The sequence below is a fragment of the Drosophila novamexicana genome, unplaced genomic scaffold (genome assembly GCF_003285875.2).
Source record: "Drosophila novamexicana strain 15010-1031.04,08,12 unplaced genomic scaffold, DnovRS2.1 tig00000008-arrow-pilon, whole genome shotgun sequence".
Lineage (NCBI taxonomy): Eukaryota > Metazoa > Arthropoda > Insecta > Diptera > Drosophilidae > Drosophila > Drosophila novamexicana.
Window position 1 is genome coordinate 5493565 of NW_020824765.1, and position 22528 is coordinate 5516092.

Here is a 22528-nt window from a genome sequence, read left to right on the forward strand (position 1 = left end):
CATGGTTTTCCCTCTAGAATAATCTGGCATTCAAATCTCGACACCGATTTTTTGGTCGAAATTCATGTCCGAATCTTACCCCAAGATTCGTATATAGATATGGGTCAAAATTTACCACCCCCATATCTCGGCCAAATCTCATCCGATTTTCACGAAGTTTGGCTTTTTCTTCATGGTTTTCCCTCAAGATTAATCTGGCATTCAAATCTCGACACCGATTTTTTGGTCGAAATTCATGTCCAAATCTTACCCCAAGATTCGTATATAGATATGGGTCAAAATTTACCACCCCCATATCTCGGCCAAATCACATCCGATTTTCACGAAGTTTGGCTTTTTCTTCATGGTTTTCCCTCAAGATTAATCTGGCATTCAAATCTCGACACCGATTTTTTGGTCCAAATTCATGTCCAAATCTTACCCCAAGATTCGTATATAGATATGGGTCAAAATTTACCACCCCCATATCTCGGCCAAATCTCATCCGATTTTCACGAAGTTTGGCTTTTTCTTCATGGTTTTCCCTCAAGATTAATCTGGCATTCAAATCTCGACACCGATTTTTTGGTCGAAATTCATGTCCAAATCTTACCCCAAGATTCGTATATAGATATGGGTCAAAATTTACCACCCCCATATCTCGGCCAAATCTCATCCGATTTTCACGAAGTTTGGCTTTTTCTTCATGGTTTTCCCTCAAGATTAATCTGGCATTCAAATCTCGACACCGATTTTTTGGTCGAAATTCATGTCCAAATCTTACCCCAAGATTCGTATATAGATATGGGTCAAAATTTACCAACCCCATATCTCGGCCTAATCTCATCCGATTTTCACGAAGTTTGGCTTTTTCTTCATGGTTTTCCCTCAAGATTAATCTGGCATTCAAATCTCGACACCGATTTTTTGGTCGAAATTCATGTCCAAATCTTACCCCAAGATTCGTATATAGATATGGGTCAAAATTTACCACCCCCATATCTCGGCCAAATCTCATCCGATTTTCACGAAGTTTGGCTTTTTCTTCATGGTTTTCCCTCAAGATTAATCTGGCATTCAAATCTCGACACCGATTTTTTGGTCGAAATTCATATCCAAATCTTACCCCAAGATTCGTATATAGATATGGGTCAAAATTTACCAACCCCATATCTCGGCCAAATCTCATCCGATTTTCACGAAGTTTGGCTTTTTCTTCATGGTTTTCCCTCAAGATTAATCTGGCATTCAAATCTCGACACCGATTTTTTGGTCGAAATTCATGTCCAAATCTTACCCCAAGATTCTATATAGATATGGGTCAAAATTTACCACCCCATATCTCGGCCAAATCTCATCCGATTTTCACGAAGTTTGGATTTTTCTTCATGGTTTTCCCTCTAGATTAATCTGGCATTCAAATCTCGACACCGATTTTTTGGTCGAAATTCATGTCCAAATCTTACCCCAAGATTCGTATATAGATATGGGTCAAAATTTACCACCCCCATATCTCGGCCAAATCTCATCCGATTTTCACGAAGTTTGGCTTTTTCTTCATGGTTTTCCCTCAAGATTAACCTGGCATTCAAATCTCGACACCGATTTTTTGGTCGAAATTCATGTCCAAATCTTACCCCAAGATTCGTATATAGATATGGGTCAAAATTTACCACCCCCATATCTCGGCCAAATCTCATCCGATTTTCACGAAGTTTGGATTTTTCTTCATGGTTTTCCCTCTAGATTAATCTGGCATTCAAATCTGGACACCGATTTTTTGGTCGAAATTCATGTCCAAATCTTACCCCAAGATTCGTATATAGATATGGGTCAAAATTTACCACCCCCATATCTCGGCCAAATCTCATCCGATTTTCACGAAGTTTGGCTTTTTCTTCATGGGTTTCCCTCAAGATTAATCTGGCATTCAAATCTCGACACCGATTTTTTGGTCGAAATTCATGTCCAAACCTTACCCCAAGATTCTATATAGATATGGGTAAAAATTTACCACCCCCATATCTCGGCCAAATCTCATCCGATTTTCACGAAGTTTGGATTTTTCTTCATGGTTTTCCCTCTATATTAATCTGGCATTCAAATCTCGACACCGATTTTTTGGTCGAAATTCATGTCCAAATCTTACCCCAAGTTTCGTATATAGATATGGGTCAAAATTTACCACCCCCATATCTCGGCCAAATCTCATCCGATTTTCACGAAGTTTGGCTTTTTCTTCATGGTTTTCCCTCAAGATTAACCTGGCATTCAAATCTCGACACCGATTTTTTGGTCGAAATTCATGTCCAAATCTTACCCCAAGATTCGTATATAGATATGGGTCAAAATTTACCACCCCCATATCTCGGCCAAATCTCATCCGATTTTCACGAAGTTTGGATTTTTCTTCATGGTTTTCCCTCTAGATTAATCTGGCATTCAAATCTGGACACCGATTTTTTGGTCGAAATTCATGTCCAAATCTTACCCCAAGATTCGTATATAGATATGGGTCAAAATTTACCACCCCCATATCTCGGCCAAATCTCATCCGATTTTCACGAAGTTTGGCTTTTTCTTCATGGGTTTCCCTCAAGATTAATCTGGCATTCAAATCTCGACACCGATTTTTTGGTCGAAATTCATGTCCAAACCTTACCCCAAGATTCTATATAGATATGGGTAAAAATTTACCACCCCCATATCTCGGCCAAATCTCATCCGATTTTCACGAAGTTTGGATTTTTCTTCATGGTTTTCCCTCTATATTAATCTGGCATTCAAATCTCGACACCGATTTTTTGGTCGAAATTCATGTCCAAATCTTACCCCAAGTTTCGTATATAGATATGGGTCAAAATTTACCACCCCCATATCTCGGCCAAATCTCATCCGATTTTCACGAAGTTTGGCTTTTTCTTCATGGTTTTCCATCTAGATTAATCTGGCATTCAAATCTCGACACCGATTTTTTGGTCGAAATTCATGTCCAAATCTTACTCCAAAATTCGTATATAGATATGGGTCAAAATTTACCACCCCCATAGCTCGGCCAAATCTCATCCGATTTTCACGAAGTTTGGCCTTTTCTTCATGGTTTTCCCTCAAGATTAATCTGGCATTCAAACCTCGACACCGATTTTTTTGTCGAAATTCATGTCCAAATCTTACCCCAAGATTCGTATATAGATATGGGTCAAAAATTACCACCCCCATAACTCGGTCAAATCTCATCCGATTTTCACGAAGTTTGGCTTTTTATACCCTGAACCCATTAAAAAAGCCAAATGTATGTAACAGGCAGAAGGAAGCAACTCCGACCCCATAAAGTATATATATTCTTGATCAGCATAAATAGTTGAGTCGATCTAGCCATGTCCGTCTGTCTGTCCGTCCGTCCGTCCGTCCGTCCGTCCGTATGTATGAACTCAAGGACCTCAAAACCTATAAGAGCTAGAGACTTGAAATTTTAGATGTAGATGCTCCTAGCTCCCGCGCAGATCGAGTTTGTTTCCGCTAATCAATAACTTACTCCGTTTCCAAGCAATCGATAAAAATCGATATCGATATCCTGTTTTTTGGGCAATTTTGGTAAATAATAAGAACTAGAGTCACCAAACTTGACATATAGCTTCTAAAATAGAATATATATATGCATTTGATGTTGAAAGAAGAGGGTTCAGGGTATCCCCTAGTCGAGAGCTCCCGACTAGAACCTTGTTTATTTCATGGACAGCTGACGTTCTGGTTTTTATTGTTGTTGCCGCAGTTATGGGCGCAACTATACCCTGTAATCGAAGAATAGGCATAGGGCATATCGACGACTTGCATGGAGAATGTGCAGCTGATTAACAAACTTTGTTTTATTTGTCTTCATTAGCTGCCTTAGAGTTTTATTGTTAATTCATCTTATTATTGTCTTGTGATATCACAATAAAGATTTCTTAAATAAATTTTGTTTATATTTTCATTCTGATCTAAGTAAATAAAGCCACACGACATACAATGTGTTAATCGGCTTATCTGGAGAACTGTTTACTTAAAGCTTTGTCTAAAATTAGTTTGCATAAATCAGAAAAGAAAACAACATTTTATGACGTTCTTTACACAAGTCTGCTGCCTAGAATTCTGGACAGGTGTGCTCTACTTTTTATTATCAGAGTTTTGTCTGTTTTTAATCGAGCTGGTTTTGCCCGGAAATTCCAATTGCATTTTGTTAAGTTTTTAAGAATATTTTAAGTGAGTCAAATTTATTTTTAAATATATATTATAATGTTATCCGGCCTTGCCCGTGGCACGTATAAAATAAACTCTCTCAAAAATCTTTGAAAATCAGTTTGAAACCGATTTCCACCAATTTACAACGGTTACGGGTGAAATCAAATCGCCAAAGCACGTATTTATTAAGTTCTTATGTAGAGCTTTAGAAACATGTCTCTTAACTACCCTAATTAGTTAAACTAACGTAATACATTTTGAGCAACGATATAGAAATTAATTATTGGAATAGGGATTCAATTCCTATGGAACAATTTTAGTATTCTCTATATACTAATTTGTTTAGCCAAGAGCAAGAGCTTACAACCAATTCTAATGTATGTAATCGACTTAGAAAAGTAAGTTGATTCATTTTCATTTCCTGTGGAACAATATCTTGTCGAGAGCTCAGAACGAGAAGTGAGCAGAAAAAGGTGCGCATACTTTTAGGCTTCAGTGTGCGACTTCATTTCATTTGCATGAAATTAACATTCAAATTTATTCAGATCTGTCAGAATATTACAGGATATTGCCATGTCGAGCAGTGCATATTCCGCAGTGCTCGACTGGCCAAGAAATGTCCGATTATGCAATTTCTGCGGCTGCGGCTGCATCTTTTTTCTTGGACGCATTCATTTCACATGCGAACATCTCGATTAGTTAGCAGTTTTTCAGTTTTTCGGGATGGGGTTTTTCCAGCCTAGATGCATTTTTAACTGCAATCCTTTTGCATTTGATGGCCGGCACTTTGCTGCCATTGTCAGTTTCTTAATTGGACATTTTGTAATTAACTTCAATGGCATTCGCCGCTGCAGTTCGCAGTTGAGTTGAGTTCTGGCCAGTTTCTCTTCTTGTTTTTCTGCTTATCAGCTTCCGCTTGGCTCATTTTTCACATTGGCCCGTGGACTTTCATTGGGTGTGTGTCCTTTTGTGGACAACACTGCACACTTTGCTCTTTTTGGTTTTTTATTTATGTGCCGCTCGTTAGTTTCTTTCGGTGGTTTCCTTATTTATTGGTGTTGCAGCAACTGTGTGGCAAGGTCGCATTTAGCTGCAGATTTGTTGTAATCGGTCAATTCATTGCACGCCGCAGTCGAGCGTGTCCTAATTGATAACAATGGACGCTAGTTTATTTAGTTCAGGTTAAAAGTTAAGCTACCATTTCCAAACGGAACTGTCCCAGTTTCCAAGTCCAATCAATGATTTGGCCCAGCCATTGTGCTCTTTTATTGCAAGTGCCCCTAGGCTGCACTTGGCGAAAATTATCGAGCTATAAATGTGGTTAAAATGCAGAACAGGCTGAAAATTCTTAATCTAAGCACTGAAATCTTAAACCAAGAACTGTTTTAAAACAAAAATTCTGAATTACAAGTGCTAAAAAAAGTTTCACGCTTGCTTTGACAATGCTTATTTTTAGAATAAGTATTTTTGGGACTATAAATCTGGTGAAAATACAAGCCAGGCAATGCAATCTTCTCTGAAGAATCTTTTTTTACACAGAACCAGTTCTCAATTGAATTTCCCTTTAAATTTACAGCTCATATGTTAAATCAAAACTGAATCTTGCTCAGAGAATTTGCCCGCATGAAATATGCTCAATATTTTAAGCACAATGTCGTGTAAATTGTATCCTGGTCAAAGTCTAATTTATAGCATTACTTTTCTCAAAGTGTACGTGTCAGAAACTTTTACATTTTACAGTTTACTTTTAGTTTTTCGCATGCGAACGCCCGCTTCCAATTTGTTTCCTTCCTGTTGATTAAAGCTTATTTAAAGCCCTTTGCTCCTGCTGCTTTAATGTGTTTAGCATGCGATACCTAAGCCAAGCGAAGAGAGCGAGAGAGGGAGAAAGCGAGAGAGGAAGTTTGAAAGTACTTCAGTTCAAAAACCTCCAAGCATTGCGTCACAAAATTCACGCCACAGACAAAACACGCACACACACATTCAAGCGCAGCAAAAGTGCTGCGGGCACACACACACACACACACACAAAGGGAGACATACCAAAAAAAATCAACATACGGGCACACAGGCAACAGACTGTGTGTGAAGCTTTTCATAGTTGCGACTCGCCAATAGTCAGCCGTTCGCTTGTGTCTGTGTGTGTGTGTGTGGAAAAGGGAGCGCTACACGCACACACACAGGGACAGACGCACGCACACACACAGCCATCAACCGGTTGGCCTGTGCCTGTGTGGTTTTGCTTTTGCTTTTGCCAATTGTCTAGCGTCGTCTTTAAGTGGGCTTTTGGGCTCTGCCCAGAAAGACGACACCTGGGCAACTGCAATGCTTGTGCTGCTTCTTAATCTTGTGCTAAAAATATATATATGTATGTACGTAAAATACAAAAAAAAAAAAAAGCAAATGAATGCATGTCAAAAAATCAATTTATGGATTTAGTTTTAGTTGTCTGAAGAAAGAAACACACGTGTTTTTGTTATTATTTGCTTTACTCTTCTTCTTATGCCGTGTACTCTGCCGCTTCTGGCTTGTTGTTGCCGCGCTTGAGCTTGAACACAGTCGCCGCCATCTGTATATGAACGCGCGTGCAATTAATGCAATTTCGCTTAATTGCGAGCAAATGAAATGCAAAGCACTCAACACAGGTGTGAGGGGGGGAGGCGGCAGGGGCCAGGGGTTGGGGCTTCACTTACCCCGTTTGTTGTAGCTGTCGCTGCAGCCGGGACACACAACACAAAAGCGCGCTAAAATGCCAGCGCATGTGTGTGTGTGTGCGAATGAGTGTATAAGTGTGTATGTGTGTGTGTGTGTGTGAGCGTAAGTTTACAGGCAGTCGCGCCACTTTTTGAATGAGAAAGGTTGGTATTTATTTATTAAAGTGTGTCCCAGACAGAGATTTATTCACTTGCCTCACATTCACAATTTAAATGTAATTCACAATGCACACGACTCGCAGTTTGTTTGTTTTTGGTTTTTTTTGCACAGGAGCTGCAGAAAACGCTGTGTCGTGAAACGGTTTAATTGTTCCGTTTCTTGGTTGGGGAAGGAGTGAAAATGTTGTCTTAGCTGCTTCGAGCACTGGACCAGGACTACTGCGAATGCTGTTGCCTTTGGCCATTTTATAGGACCTACTCAGGTTCCACAACAGCTGTTGGATGCTGTGGATGCTGCGCTCTGCCCGCTGCTCGCCAATGCGCAGGTACAAACAAGCACAGGAGTGTCACCTTTTACTGTTATTATGGCAGCATATTGGCTAATAACTTGGCTTTAAGTTATTACTGTTCATCAATGTACTTCATCAAAGCGTAAGCGAGCCAATTTCCGCATATTCCACAAATGCTCTTTAAAGCCAGCGCCTAAAAGTATGCTGTTGTTTGTCGCGGCACAGGGTGTTTCGTGTGCAGTTGCTGCTAGCAAGCACTTGTTGCTGCTCTTAATTCAATCTTTTTTATTGCAGTCTCAATATGTTTGCCATAAATCATACATTTACTTGTCCGAATAGCTGTAAATCTCTCCCCTCACGCACAACTTAAAACTTACCTTAACGCTTGCAAAAGTGTTTGAATATTGAAATTCAGCCAAGGCCATAAAGATAAGAACAAATATTAAATCAACGTTGTCAGTCAAATTGGCGAGTAAGTAATAACTTCTTTTGTATTGTTGAAATCAAAAACATTTTAAAAATATTGTTTAATCAAATATTTTCAATCTAGAATTGAAGAAAACCTTGTTTCCGACTTCTGATTCCTATTTCGATTGTCTCTAAACTCATTTACCAAAATTTTGTTAACAAAACTTCAGACATGATCCAGGTAGATTCAGGCCCATTTGCCACGTTAAAACCCGAGCTGTCAATTTCTTGCGTAAACTTCAAAAGTATGTCTAAAAATATGCAAAAATCAAGATATTGTTATTATGATTAAATATGCCTCAGATGTTGGCGAAATTCTCACGCTTTGGGCAAACTATTAAATTTTCTATGGCTATTAAATTATACACCCAAATTAACAGAAACTACATTGTTGAAGCATCGAAAGTGGTTGCTGAATGACTTTCTCTAAGTTAGGCCAATAGCGAATTTTATTGTCGATTGATGTAAAGATCTAGCACAGGTTTTGACCGTCCGGCTGTACGTCAAAAGCACCTGAGGAATGCGTTGCCATTAGATTTGAATTCTTAGTTTTCTTGTTAACTCTGTTTCTTAACTGAACACATTAAGAACGTGCAAAGAGGGTAGAATGACGAGGCAGAAGTAGGCAACTTCGACAATATAAAATATACATATATATATACTCTTGATCAGGCCGACGAGCCTAGTCGATCTGGCTATGCTCCTCCGCCCGTCCGTCTTCCTTCTCGGTATCTACACTGAAATGAATCAGGAATAGAATTTCCCATAGTTGGGATTAGAATGTTTTTTGGCAGCAGTCCAGGGTATCGCCCGGTCGTGCACTCCCGACTAGAGCTTTGTTTTGCTCTCTTCGCATTTCTTCCAAGCTTAACGGTCAGTCGGGCTCTTGTGCATTCCGCGATGACTTGGCCAAGGATGATGATGGGCCACTTTGGCTGCCATTAGCCAGGCTTTAGGCAACGGCACTTGCCTCTCTCGCCGGCAGCTGGCAGAAACTAAAAAAAAAGCCGATCCGTATCGATACAAAAGTGCGCTAAAAAAGTGAGCGGAAAGAAATGCTCGAAAAATAGCCAAAACTGAGACGCCTCAGTCTGGGTCTCTGCTGGCCGGACGACTGTGTCAGGTGCAATGTGCCGGTGCTGTTGACCAGCAGAGGCAGCAGCAGAGGCAGCGGCAGAGGTCGAGGCAGGGGCGGCAGCTGTACGAGTCAGACGTAAAAAGTACATTAAAAAAATACACAAAATAGAAGAAAAATTGTGGAAAAAAATTAACAAAACGGCGAAGAAAAAATAAACTCTGGCAGCGCGCATGTGTGTGTATATGCGTGTGCGTGTGTGTGTGTGTGTGTGTGACGGACTGTGAATATCGCTGTCGCTGTTGCCGTTGCCGTTGTTGTTGTTGTTGTTGTTGCTGTCACTATTGTTGGACCGCCTGACGTATCAAATGTCTTTCATAGGTAGTTAAACGCTTCCTATTCCGTGCTTGTCGCTGCAATGGGTTTTGCATGAAGCCAGCTTGGACTCGGCTTTGGCGTAGGGCATTTCCCGATTCATTTGACCGACCCATAAACAACGTCTATTTATAGAGAGGCTTCTTTGGCTAACTGAACTTTTGTAACCGAAACCGAACACAAACGCATTGGTCACTGTGCTTGTGCTTTTACGGCACATCTTTTGCATTTCTTCTGCTCTTCGTTTTGTTTTTGCACTTCCCTTTATGCTGCTTCCTTATGGCATACAAATTAATGCGACGCGTCAAAGTTTGGTCGTGTGACCAAACGGGTAGAGGAGAGTTTTGGGCGGGAGAGTTGCCTGAGGCGAGTTTTGCAAATGCAGAGAGCGGAGAGAGAGTTTGAGTGTAAGAAGTGCGTATGAGAGGTTCGCAATGCTAATTGGTCGCTTTGGTCAGGCGTTGCCCTTGAATTGTGCTGGCCAAACTTGTTTAGCTACCCCCAGCTGCAACCCCTGGTCCATAAACATGTTTAGCCCCTACGGTCGGCAGGCAAAAATATTAAAAAAAAAAAAAAAACACAAACAAGAAATGACAAAAACCAGAACAAAATTTGCCGCTAATTTTGTTGTTTTTGCTGCCTGGTCGTGACAGCTGTTTAGCGCAACAAACAGCAAAGCGAGAGAGCGCAACAAGCAGCGACTGCGCGGCAGCAGCAGAGCTGCGCAGCGACGACGACGACGACGACACAAAGCTCGACTTAACAGCGTCGACGTCGACGACTCTCATTCGCGTTTGAACGTTTGCGCGGAGCTCACGCAACGGCAGAGCAGAGCGAGCGATATACACAGTTAATGTGCGTCGGGCAGCGCTTGTTATTGTTATTATTATTCTTATTATTATTGTTGTTATATATAACTAAATTTGTTGTTGTTGTTGTTGGTGTACAACAATAGCACAAAACGTGTCGTGCAATGGACAATGATAAGTGAACCTTAGCCGAAGCTAAAACCGTTGAAGCGCAAACACAACAATAACAATATGAGCCGAAACTGGTGATAAAAATAAAAAAGGGCTCAGGGACAGCGAGGGAGTAAAAGCCATAGGCAACCCTAGACCTTATAGCCTGTGCATATGTGTGCGTGAGAGTGTGTGTGTGTTTAGTGCACTCTCCTAGTGGGTCACTGGAGCGTGCGATATGTCAGTGTTAAACTAAAACGAGCGACTCATGCGCAAAGCGGACACCGAAAAATGAGCGCACAAAATAAAATGACGAAAAGTGTCAAACGTAGCAAACAAGTGCAGAAGGGCACAAGGGACAGGGACAGGGCCAGTGTTGTGTGTGTGTGTAGGAAAAAAACTTAAAAGCGGAAAAGAGAGTTGAAATTGCTTCCGTTGATCGATTGGTTTTTCATTTTCATTTTTTTTTTCAACGCCAATTTTGAGAAAACAACTTTTACGTACAGAAGAAAAAAAAAGAAGTAAATTACTTAAGTAACAGCAAAGCAGAAAGCAAAACCAATTGGCCAGCATCAGTTAACAATATTTAAGAGCCAAGTGGCAACTGAGACGCGCCAAGAGACGTTACCAACTTCCGTTCGTTTTGGGCGCCTAAGAGGCTTCCAGCTACCAACAATTGCCGTTGTTGTTGTTGTTGTTGTTGGCCAATTTCCCAATGAAACGACAGTTCGTCAGCGGCGGGAGGGGGAGGGGGAGGGATGGGTGTGAAACCGTTAGTAAAAGTTTTATTGATACATCTGCGCGTAATTAATACCAAAAGATTTCCCTTTCTCGCAGTACATCAATCTCCAACTCCACCACAACCTCAACTCAAGCCGCAGACATCAATCATTCGCCCGGCGGCATGCAAAATATTTGTCCAAATTTTAATTAAGCGATTGCCTGCTGCGCAGACGTTCAGCTACGGCTAACAAATATAAACCCTGTGTGTACTTAGCCGGCTTGTTAGCTAATTGCAGGCACAGTGAAAGCTGCCTAGGGCGAACCTCAAGTTTGATTAAGACTTTAGTACTTCCATCTATTGCCCAGCCAATTTATCGATTATGAAGAAGCAGAAGAAGCCGACACAGTTCATTGTAGAGTTGTTTCACTGTACGCTTAAAAGCTTGTATACTTGCCGGCTTGTTAACTAATTGCAGGTACAGTGAAAGCTGCCTAGGGCGAACCTCTAGTTTGACTATGTTAAGACTTTAGTACGTCCATCTATTTCCCATTATTATCGATTGACTCTAAGGAAGATCTGCCTGACAGGGTTCATTGTAGAGTTGTTTCACTGTACGCTTAAACGCTTGTATACTTAGCCGTCTTGTTAACTAATTGCATGTACATATGCAAATACATACACATGCAAACATTTATAAATAATACATGTTGTTAATATCCGTCTGGCCCATTTTGCTGTTGACCCAATTGCATCTGGAATTGCTGTCATTGTTTAATTAATTATCAAATTAGTTACTGTAACCACTTAAAGCGACATGCAAGGCAAAACAATTGTGTGAATATTGCACAAATCTCAAGTCTAGATATGCCGCATCCAAGCTGCCAACACGTAACAGCAAAAGCAACAACAACAACAACAACAACGACAACAACAACAACTGCAACAACAACAACAATTGTTGCCATTGGGCAATGTGCTGCAGATTTGATTTGAAAATCAATTTCTAGTACAAAAGGTCCCCAACTACCTGTGCACATAACTAAAGCTCTATGATAATCAAAAAAAAAAGAAATAGCTACCGAAGCTTGAATACCCTTACCAAAAATGTATTCATATACGTCGAGCTTCTTTGGCTCAAACTGATTTATGCTCAAAATGTGCTTACAAATTACATTACAAAAGTTGTAATACTCTCCTCTTCTCTCTCCCCCTACCCCCCTCCCCCCCCTCTCTCTCTCTCCGATAGTTGGCAACAGTAGCTGAGAAATGCATTTTTAATTATGCTCACAAAATTGCATATCATGATTTTGGGGCTTTGTTGCATTTTCTATAACGAACAAATCCGCCCAAAAACCCTATTCACAAACGTTTTCACCTGACCGACAGACACACACACACTACTACACACACTCACACACACACAAGGCATTTTCTATTGTTGTTTCGTGCAGCGGTCAGTCTGCAAACCCGTAGCCCGCAGCTGGCTTAAAGACAAGTGAACTTTTTAGTTGAGCATAAGAAATGTTCGTGACAGCAACAACAACAACAACAAGAACCCGAACAACAACAACAACAACAACAAAACTGGCAAAAACAATCAACAAGTGCGTCTTGAGTCTGTCTTGAGTCAGTCCATGTCCCGTTGTCTGGAAATGCGATACAAAATCGTCTTGTTTTGTTTGTATCTTCCGCTCGTTTAATGCTTCGTCAGTCAGAGATACACAGATACAAATGTATCTGCAACTGGCCAACATCATCATAATCATCCTCATCATCATCATCATCAACTGCGACAGAGACTCTGGCATTTCATCTGTCATCTATTTAACTGCCCCAACTGGCAACTGGCAACTATCCTCCACATGTGCCACAACTGCGAGGCGAGCTCTAAAAATATGTGCTTTAGGGCAAAAACACTCAAAATTAATTTTAATTATTTAGAGCTGATATTTGAAATGAGCTATCATTATTTACACATTTAGTTAGCGGTTTATTGAGATTTGCTCAAATTTGCCCAATAAATGAAAGTCAAATTTCGCCGTCAAGAAAGCTATTTTTTGCCCAAATTCTCAGCTAAATTCCATTTAATTCGCTGCACATGGAGAAAAACATGAACATATTCTTACTTGAATCAAGTAAAACAGGTCTTGAAAGTTTTTTAATACCGGTAAAACTTGACTCAAGTGAGATATTCTTATTTCAAGTAGTACGTAGAAACTTTAATCAAGTTTTAGACCTTTTGTGCTCATTAATAAGATAGAAATAGCTTCAACTTGGAAAAAATATGTTTTATATTAAAAAAAGTCAAATTAGTACTCATATATTTCTTTATTTCGATTTTATTATATTATAATTATATATCTGAGCCCAATTCACTTTTTCTCGGCTAATTTCTCGAATTGCCCTCGCAGGTGTCGTCTTAGAATTTCTCTTTGCGTTTTCAAGTTTGTGTTTCGGATTTTGATTTGCAAAACTTTTTTTGAACGCCATGTTGACTGCTTCGGCTGCCCCAGGGGCTGTGTTTCAATATGGTTATGGACTTGATTGTCTGCCCGTCTGTCTGTCTGTCTGTCTGCCCGTCTGCGTGCCTTGATGAGCGAGCGGCGCTCGAGGAGATTGGCCGAGCAGCTTTCTCAATGCTGAGGGCTTTTTGTCAAGTCGTCCCCCTACTCCTCCCCTCCCGCCCTCCCTTTCACCAACTATGCAAATCGATGGCAGTGCATTAAATGAAATTACCAAATGCGGCTACGTGCCTTTCTAGGTCTTGGCAATTTACATATTTAGGCGTGCGGCAAACTCTGCTCGCATATCATTGGAAAATACTTGTACCTACAGTCAGATGTGCCGCGTCTCTTAGTCGCGATCGTCAGCTCTTTCAGTCTCAGAACCTAAACGAACCGAACCGAACCGAACCGAGCCGGCCGAGATAAGCAGCTGCTGCAGATGCAGATACTCTGCCGCGACTAAAGCGTTATCTCCCAAGAACAATAAACGCGACTTGTTTATTCTGGCCATAAAATAAACCGAAAAAATCAACTTATACTCCGCTCACAAGATGCAATAGTCTGTGTTGGTTTCTATGCCAGGTTTGTCACGGACATTAGTTACAGATCCAAAACTTGAAATATCTAGTTTAAACGCGGCAAACAGCTCTATTGTCTTCACTTTGAGTCAGGTTCAGTTTTAAAGACTTTTTCACACGGGCAGCTCATGCTTAATAAATACATAAGCCACTCCCACATGCGCCCCCCTCAGATCGGGGTTTGAACCATGTACAAAGACAACATTACAGAGAGAGCTCAATCACAGTTTTGTGCAGAGTATTGCGCAGTCGTCTACAGCCGATTGCAATGTTCTTATGTATTTATTTATATTTTTTGCTTGCAGTACAAAATGTTTCGTAAGGGCAAACACACGAGCTGTAGTGAAATTCTCTAGCCCCCCCACTCGCCAGCCCCGCCCAGCCGAACTTAAAAAATTTGTATATCGCTGCAGCTGATAAGCGCCAATGGGCCCTGGTAAGAGGCCAAAAACAATGGCCAAAACGGGCGCGTAATTAACAACAATATGCGCGCAGAGCGACAAGTGAATGAAAATAGCAGGAGAAGAAAATAAACAAAATACGCGCAGGAAAAAAAGTGTGTAAAATAGTGTTGAGAAGTGCGCGAGAATTCCCATTGACTGCTGAACTTGGCAGCGCAGCAGAGGCGCCGACGGCCGCTTCCCAGGCACTCCATTTGCATGTTTGCAACTGGCGTGTGTGTGTGTGTGTGTGTGTGTGCGTGCGGAAATAGCTTAGCGCAAAATAACATTTGTGATTAAAAGTGAACGTTTGTGTGTCAAGCGGGTTCAAGTGAAGCGAAAGCGCCAAATACCAAAAGCGAACAGCAAAAGCAACAACAACAACAACAATAACAAAATGGCCGCCGACGCAACTGCAGTCGGCGCAGCAGCAGCAGCAACAACAACAACAACAACGGGCGACAGCCCGCAGAGCAGCCCTGGACAGCAGCTGAACAGCAGCGTCGACAGCGGCATTGTCGTCCCGGAGATGGATACGCAAGCTTTGAAGCTGCGCCAGCGTCTGCAGCAATGCCAGCGCATTCTGCAGCTGCTGCAACGGGATCAGCCCACATATCAGCAGCTGCGCGACAGATTAAGGTTAGTTCCGATTTTATCTAACGCAAATTACACAATTTCATGATGATATTTATCAATAGAAATCAATTTTAATTTTATTATTGATTATTTTTATTATCATTCGTATTATTTCATTTGTTTTCATTATTATTATGATTATTATAATTATTATTAATATGCTTATTACTCTTATTGTTATTATATTTATGAATACTAATATTATTATACTTCTTATTGTTTTTATTATCATTATTATTTAATATATTATTATTGTCATTCGTCTAAGATAGTAAGATATGTATACACTAGTCTGGAATTTGAGCAAGTTTTCTCGAAAAAAAGGATTGAATTTCAGATTTCAGACAAGGGACAGAAATAAGAGTTATGTCATATGATCCTAATGATCATAACTTCTGAAAGTATCTATAATTAAATGAAAATTCTCGCGTTTCTACATAACCCACAAATATGAACGACTCTTAAAAGCCGAAACGCCAACATTTACAACATTTACAAACCTCTCTTATATAAAGTTTTATTCGCATGAATTATGATTATTTTCATGGAAATTTCCCAATTACTTAGTCAGATATGCGAGGCATACGAACATAATTGTAAATTTATGATGCCCCGTGGCAAGGTATATTCAAAAATGTTCGTTGACGGATGTTGTTGTTGATGTTGATGTTGGTTGGGCTTGGCAAACATCTTGTGGATCTTTCAATCTGTGCATGCCACAGATGCAGCTGCTGCTGTTTAGTCAGTTGTCTATTTGATTAGCATTTTGTTTGGGTGCGTTTCGAGTGCTTTTTATGGCCAACACACACGCACAACAAAGTGCGACAAACTGCATCCATTAACGATTGTTATTGTGATTGTGGCAGGCGTCTCTTGAGATTTGCAGTTTTTTTTCAATTATTTATGTAAATTGTCGACCTCAATTGCGGCGAGAGGAAATTGCCCGAAATGACAAAATTCACAGGTGCAGTCAGCAATAAAATAATGCCAGGCGCATCTGAATGAGCTCTTCTGGGAATACATGTGTTCCCACTCGACGGCCAACACAATAAAGCATTAAAAAAATCAGAAAAAATAGAAGAAAAACAAAACCGAGAAAACTCTTCTCATTACTCATCTTCAAAATGATTTTTTTTATTGCCAAGTCAGACACTCGAAGATGAACACATCGTTAACAATTTTGTTAGCTGTATATGCTCGCAGCTTGTGTAGTATCATCATTAACTTTAGCTCTTGCTTCTTGGCCAAGAATAACCCAAAACTATTATCAATATACATATGTGCTAACTTTTGCATTCCTATGCGAACATCCACTCAAATACAATGCCTAATGAGTCTATTCGAAATATCTTGAATTTATTTTGATATTTTAATAACAATATAATCATTTTAAAAGTTTTATTCTACACAGATTTTAATTTTAATTTTTGGGAATTTTAAGCACTTTTGGATGTTTTAAAAAGTTATCGAAAGTTTTCTTCGGTTATCGATTTTCATATGCATTTGACGGAACTATCGAAGCATAATTACAGTTGCATTCCTGATGTTATCGAAAGTTTCTTTTATAATTTTGGATTGAAATTTTCCAAATAGCTTTTAAGCGTCTGACACCGTGTGATCTTCCTTGATACAGTTTCAGACATAAAACCCATTTAATTTGAGAGGCTTAAGACTCTTCAAAACTATATCAAAGCTAGCTGGAACCGATCTGGATATATTTCTGAAGCGCTCTTCTTAAGCTTAGACTACATTTAGGATCTAACGGATCTTTTGTTAAAGACTTCATTTAGGATATAACAGATTTTTTTTAGATTAAATCTCTGAAATGATCTTCAGAGTTCTTTTTCTTTGTCTCTTTGTCTCTAGGGGTTTCTTGAGAGTTTTAGCTTATTGTTTCTTCTATATCTATATCTTAAAGCCTAATATTTCTTCTTCTAGTCTCTCTCTCTCCCTCTCTCTCTCTCTCTCTCTCTCTCTCTCTCTCTCTTTCTCTCTGTCTCTCTCTCTCTCTGAATGGTTCTTCTTCTAGCTCTACCTTTGTCTTCATCTCTCTGTCTGTCTCTCTCTCTCTCTCTCGCTCTCTCTTACCCTCTACTCTTGTAGCGCACAAAATATTCGGCTTAACTTGAACTTTTGCTCTTTTTTTTGGAGTATTTACGCCAACTTCCAGCACATTCTTAATTCACCTTGCGTCTTATCAGTGTTATAGGCGTGCTCCGCTTGTGTCTATCTTATCACTAAAATCGTAATTAATTTGATGAATGCCAATTAATTGGCCCGCCAAATCAACAACAGACCCAATTGGAATGTGCTCAGCTCGTAATGCGGCGCTTTGTTGATTCGCATCGATTTTCAGTTTGGTTTGGCCAAGTTCAGCGGCACATGCCACAAAGTGCGGCCCCAAATGGCGGTTGCTTTGTGGCAGCCACAATTTGCATAATGCCAAGAGCTGGCTAATGAGAAATTCATTCAGCTGTCCCTTTAGCCCATTTTGTGTCTACCTTTGTTATTCATTTGTCGCCCTTTCTCTACGCTTTTGATTCTTTGTTATCTTCGCAACAAACGCGATTTAGTTTTTCCTCACGGCCAGAAACTATGACTAAATAAGTCCAGTTCCACTTTGGATACTCGCCACAACGCACACAAATAATAAAATTAAACAATAGAAATTCCCATAAATAATCGAAATTCAAAATTTATAATTATATTAAAAATCCAGCCCAATTTTCTATATAAAATTGTTGCTCTTGAACCAACTGTCCCAATTATAAGGAGCTTGTGATATAACCTCAAAAATCTTGACACTTATCTGTGAAATTGTTCGTAACGTTCGTAGCTTCTTCTTCGTTTTGAAAAAGTTGTTGTTGTTGTTTCTTTATTATTATTATTTTTATGATTATTTATTTATCATTGTGCTCGCGGCGCGTTGTTATCAAATCAAAAGCCGCAAAAAGTGAATACCTGACTTTTTTTTTAAAACAAAAACAAACAAAACGCAAGACTATATAATACCCCTCCGTATATATCTACAACAATAATAAATAGCGTTAAAATGCAAAAAAAAATAAAAAATGGAGGGGGGAAAAAGTAAAAAGTAAACCCAACGACGCAGTCGCAGTCGCAGTCTTGAGTTTTCTACCTTTGCGCTAAGATCGCGTCGAGATCTGGCCAAGTCAGTTAGTTAGTAGCTGGCGGGAAAAGTAGGTAAATGGCCAAGAGCAAAAGAAGTGCACGCAATTTCTTATACATAGATACTGGACTGGAGACTCTGCCACGTGATCGAACTCGGCCGGAGGTTGAGAGGTGCCCGGGCCCAATCAACTTTGGCTCAATTAACGAGCGCCGCGTTCGCAAAAAATTTTTTTAAAAATATCGAAAAAGTGATTGATAATCGCTGTTAAAATACTTGAGTGCAAAGCAAAAAGTTCTCAGCTCGGTTAATTATTTATTCAAAGCTGACGCCGTGAAGTTTATGTTACTTAAGCGCAAGACAACAATACATAGTTGAAGAGACAATAATTAATAAAAACTATTAATATAAGCGACTTTGATGTCCGCCCAAGTGAAAAAAGCATTTGTCATGTTTTTGCATTGAAGCACACACAATTGCCGGTGACCAGTGTTAGACAACGTGCCAGAGCATCTTGATATAAGACATTTGATCACGCCCCGACAACATTAACAACAAAAGACAGGAAACTTCTTCGCATTAATCAGTTATGTTTAATCTTCAAACGACTCAGAAGTAAACAAGTAAACAAATACATTCGTGATTGATAGTGATTAAAAATAACTTTGAGAGCACACACCGAGCTTGTTTTATCACCTGATAAGCAGGTACACGGGTTATGAATTTGTACTCCGTCCAAGCTTCAATTTGTGAAAAGCTGTTTGGTATTTTGATAAAAAACTGCAGTGCAGGAAGATATCTGACAACAATTTATGCTCTCAATTACAGTGAAACTACCTTAAAATGACGCATGTATTTCCGATTAATCATGCAGTTGCTTTGTTTTTGTATTTAAATCTTACGTGATTAATCATGCTTCACTTTCTATAAAGTAACCATATTAATCAGGATTAATCACGAATACAATAATCATAATCAGAAATCGCTCATAAAGAGATTTGTATATAACAAGCTCTAAGTCACTTGATTTCTTTTATAATTTATCTCAATTAAAGCTTTCAGAAGCTTTTTGACATAACAAAAAAAGCACACTTAAAGGGCTGTGTGTGTTGTAAAGCGCAAAAAGTAAATGAGGCAGCCAGTGTTTAATCAGTCTCAGAAAACACACAAGTTTAGTCATTCATTTTAAACAGATGTTCATTTATTTAGCTTAAACTTAAAAAAGTATTTCGTATGTGAATGTAAAATAGTTCTAAAAACATAACCGAAGGATTTATCTTTTATTTTTGCCAAGCAATACATCTTGCAAATGCTTAAAGTTAATGTTTGATCATTTGAAACAAATCAGTTATAGATAAAAGTAGAATTCGCGCAGCTGTCACAAATCGACACAGAAAATTCAACTAGCCCGCGTAGAGCATGCCATTTAGCACCTGCCCATACAAATGCAAGCTGAAAGCTTGAGGCAAAGATGTATATATACTTATTACTTAACGCACTTACGTGTATTCATGTTTATGTGGCATTGAGATAAGAAACGTACAGCAACAATGTCAAAGGCAGTGATAGCCATATCTCTTACCATTCGAGACTGATAATCCGGCCAAGAACTATTGCCAGATTGAGTTCGTGTTTGGGTTTTTGTTGGGCCAGCAAACGTGTTGTGTGCTTCAATGTTTGAACAACGGATTCAATGACAAATCACAAATGACAAATACATTTTCGCAGTGTTGCAAGCGTCTGGCGCGACCCTACATCTGCCTCATGGAGCTGCCAATGTATCGTGGCAACAACAATCTGTTCCTGGGCCTGACCAGCGTGCTGGGCTTGATTGGAGGCGCCTATCTGCTGCAATGCGGCGCCCAACATTTGCTCAGGTGAGTGGCAGCGAGACGTTTGGCCCACCAACTAGCTGAACCTGCTACGTGAGACGCACAATTAAATGCCACTTGTCGCACGTGCAGCGCATTTCTCTGGGCCAACTTGGAGTTGGCCATTTGCTGTGGCATCCGAAATGGACCGCAGCCTTACAGCTTCATTTTCATTTCGGATTTTCATTTTACGTTCGGTTACGTGTTGATTACGTTTGCGTCTGTTAGCAAAAAAAGAGTATTTAACAAATTGCACAAACTGAATTGACATAATTGATGTCGAGCCGTGTTTGGGTTGTATACCCTGTACCTAATACAAAATGGGTTTGATTTTAAATTATAGTGTATGTAACAGGCAGAGGAAAGCATCGAATAATATATAGATCTGCAATGCGTCTGAGTGCGCTAGAGGTTTTCAGATTTTCAATTTATCGATAGCTGTCCACGAAATCGATAAATATCGATTGCCAGCCTAGCCGTTAAGCAAAACTTGGGAATTGAAAGGCCAAAAGAAAGAATCGAGGAACATATAGATATGCGTCTTTCCGCTAGAGGTTTAAGGATTTGCAAATCATCGATAGCTTTGCACGAAATCGATAATTATCGATTGTTAGCCTAGCTTGTTAAGCATAACTCGGGAATTGAAAGGCCTAGAAATACCGTGCTTGAAATGAAGTTTTTGAGTTTGTGCGAGGTATCTCCTAGTCTTTCAGGCTCGACTAGAGCACTCTTGTTTGTTTTTTGTTATGGCTCTGGCTTGTCTTATTCGGCTGGTGGCGGCTGCGTTCAGCGTTTGATTTCCTCAGCAGCTTGTGTAATAATTTGATTCGCCAATGTCTTTAATTGGTCAACGGCAGCTGTTGCCAATTTCGATTGTCTATCGATTATTGTTTACCGTTCGTTGTACATTTCATAACAATGTGCCACAAATTGGCAAACGCCCCGAAGCGGAAATCGTTAAGAACCCTTGGCTAACGGTAGCTGTGTCTATATATAACTACAACACGAGTTGACAATACCAATTAGCTGGGCATATTCTTTGTGTTTTCTGCCCAGGCTAATTAAGCGCTTGTTTATTGTACCATACATATATTGAGTATTAGTAATGACAATACTTGGAAAAACATTGCTTCTTTTTTTCTCCGCATTTCAATTGTATAAACAAACATCGGCTGGCATTTTACACAGTGCCAAGCTCACTTTCTGTACAATGGGTGCTGTGACTGGCACTGAAGTAGCTGAAAACGGAAAACTGAAAACGAGAGACGCTTCATGCATAAATGGAAAGTCAGTCAGTCAGTTTATGGCTTAATAATTACAATTAACGCCTGTCAACGTCAGTTGGCCAAAGTATTTAATGCGTTACACTAGCAGAAAATGTGCATTAAACAACTCGCCAGTTAAAAAACCTAAAAAAAAAATTAGTTAAAAAAGCTTAAACCAAATATGTTTAGTTACTCAATTGGCACTTGAAGCTTAATGTATGCAAATTCAAACCATGCAAAAGCACATTAAAGCTTTAGCAGATATAACAGATATTAAGACAGTACAGTCTCATTTAGAGCTAAGAAAAACTAATTGTCCTTAATATACAGTTAGTTAAGCTCAGCTTTAATTAAAAGTAAATGAAGGTTATGAGTGTTATTTTTATTTCTAAAATATTTGTCCAAATTCCTAAATGCCTTAACCTGCTTTTGCTGCGTTAAATTCTTTAATGTGACTCGAAATGGGAAGCAAAACTGGTTGAATTTAGATTCAAGTCACAAACGCAGCAAGTGAAAAGCCACAAAAAAAATGTGTAACAAATGTGACAGAGAATTCATTTTTCTGTGTCTTCACGAAAGTGGTTAAAAAGCAGTCAAAGCGAGTTTTTGGCAGTTGAAGAACGCACAATTTCTAAAAATATTAAAAAACAATCAAGTGTTGCCAAACAAGTAAAAAGCCAAATAAGTGTTGCATAGCTTCAAAGCGCGTGCGATATTTGTAGCATGTTTTCAGGCGGCAGCTAAACGAGATAACAAAATGAAAATTTGTGCAAATTGTTAAGCTACACGTTTGCGGTTTATGTTAGTATAAACACAATGAATACCTGTAAATTGCCACACGGCAGCAGCAAATTAGCAATTGAGGCATTGACACTGGCAATGAGGCTGAAAGTCAAGTGCATAAAACGTATTGCACAACAATCATTGAGAAGATAGAGGTAGATATATGTATATTATTTATAGCATGATTTGTTTTGATGTTGTTTCTAAATGTTTCTTAAAAAATAGAAACTCGTTTCATTTTGGGCGCCATTTATTAGTCAGCGCATCATTGGACAGTCCAATAAATTCACAAATTCCAATAGCGACAATTTTCAAAATAACTAAAATTAATATGCATAAATAACATTTGATTGAAAT

At 39.4% G+C, this 22528-nt stretch overlaps 1 protein-coding gene across 5 annotated transcripts in view; it reads left to right on the plus strand.

Moving 5' to 3' along the window:
- The first annotated feature begins 10089 nt into the window (after positions 1-10089).
- Positions 10090-22528, plus strand: part of LOC115764588 (titin) — a 39192-nt gene continuing 26753 nt past the window's right edge. The window contains exons 1-2 of one of the 5 annotated variants that reach the window (XM_030707743.1): positions 10090-10136; positions 14352-15125. In XM_030707743.1, the coding sequence (XP_030563603.1) occupies positions 14884-15125 (242 nt within the window). In that variant the 5' untranslated portion in view covers positions 10090-10136; positions 14352-14883. Of the gene's footprint in view, positions 10137-14351; positions 15126-18211; positions 18327-19980; positions 20130-22528 lie in introns of those variants that run through there. The other 4 variants (XM_030707761.1, XM_030707770.1, XM_030707746.1 and 1 more) reach the window with 4 other exon arrangements.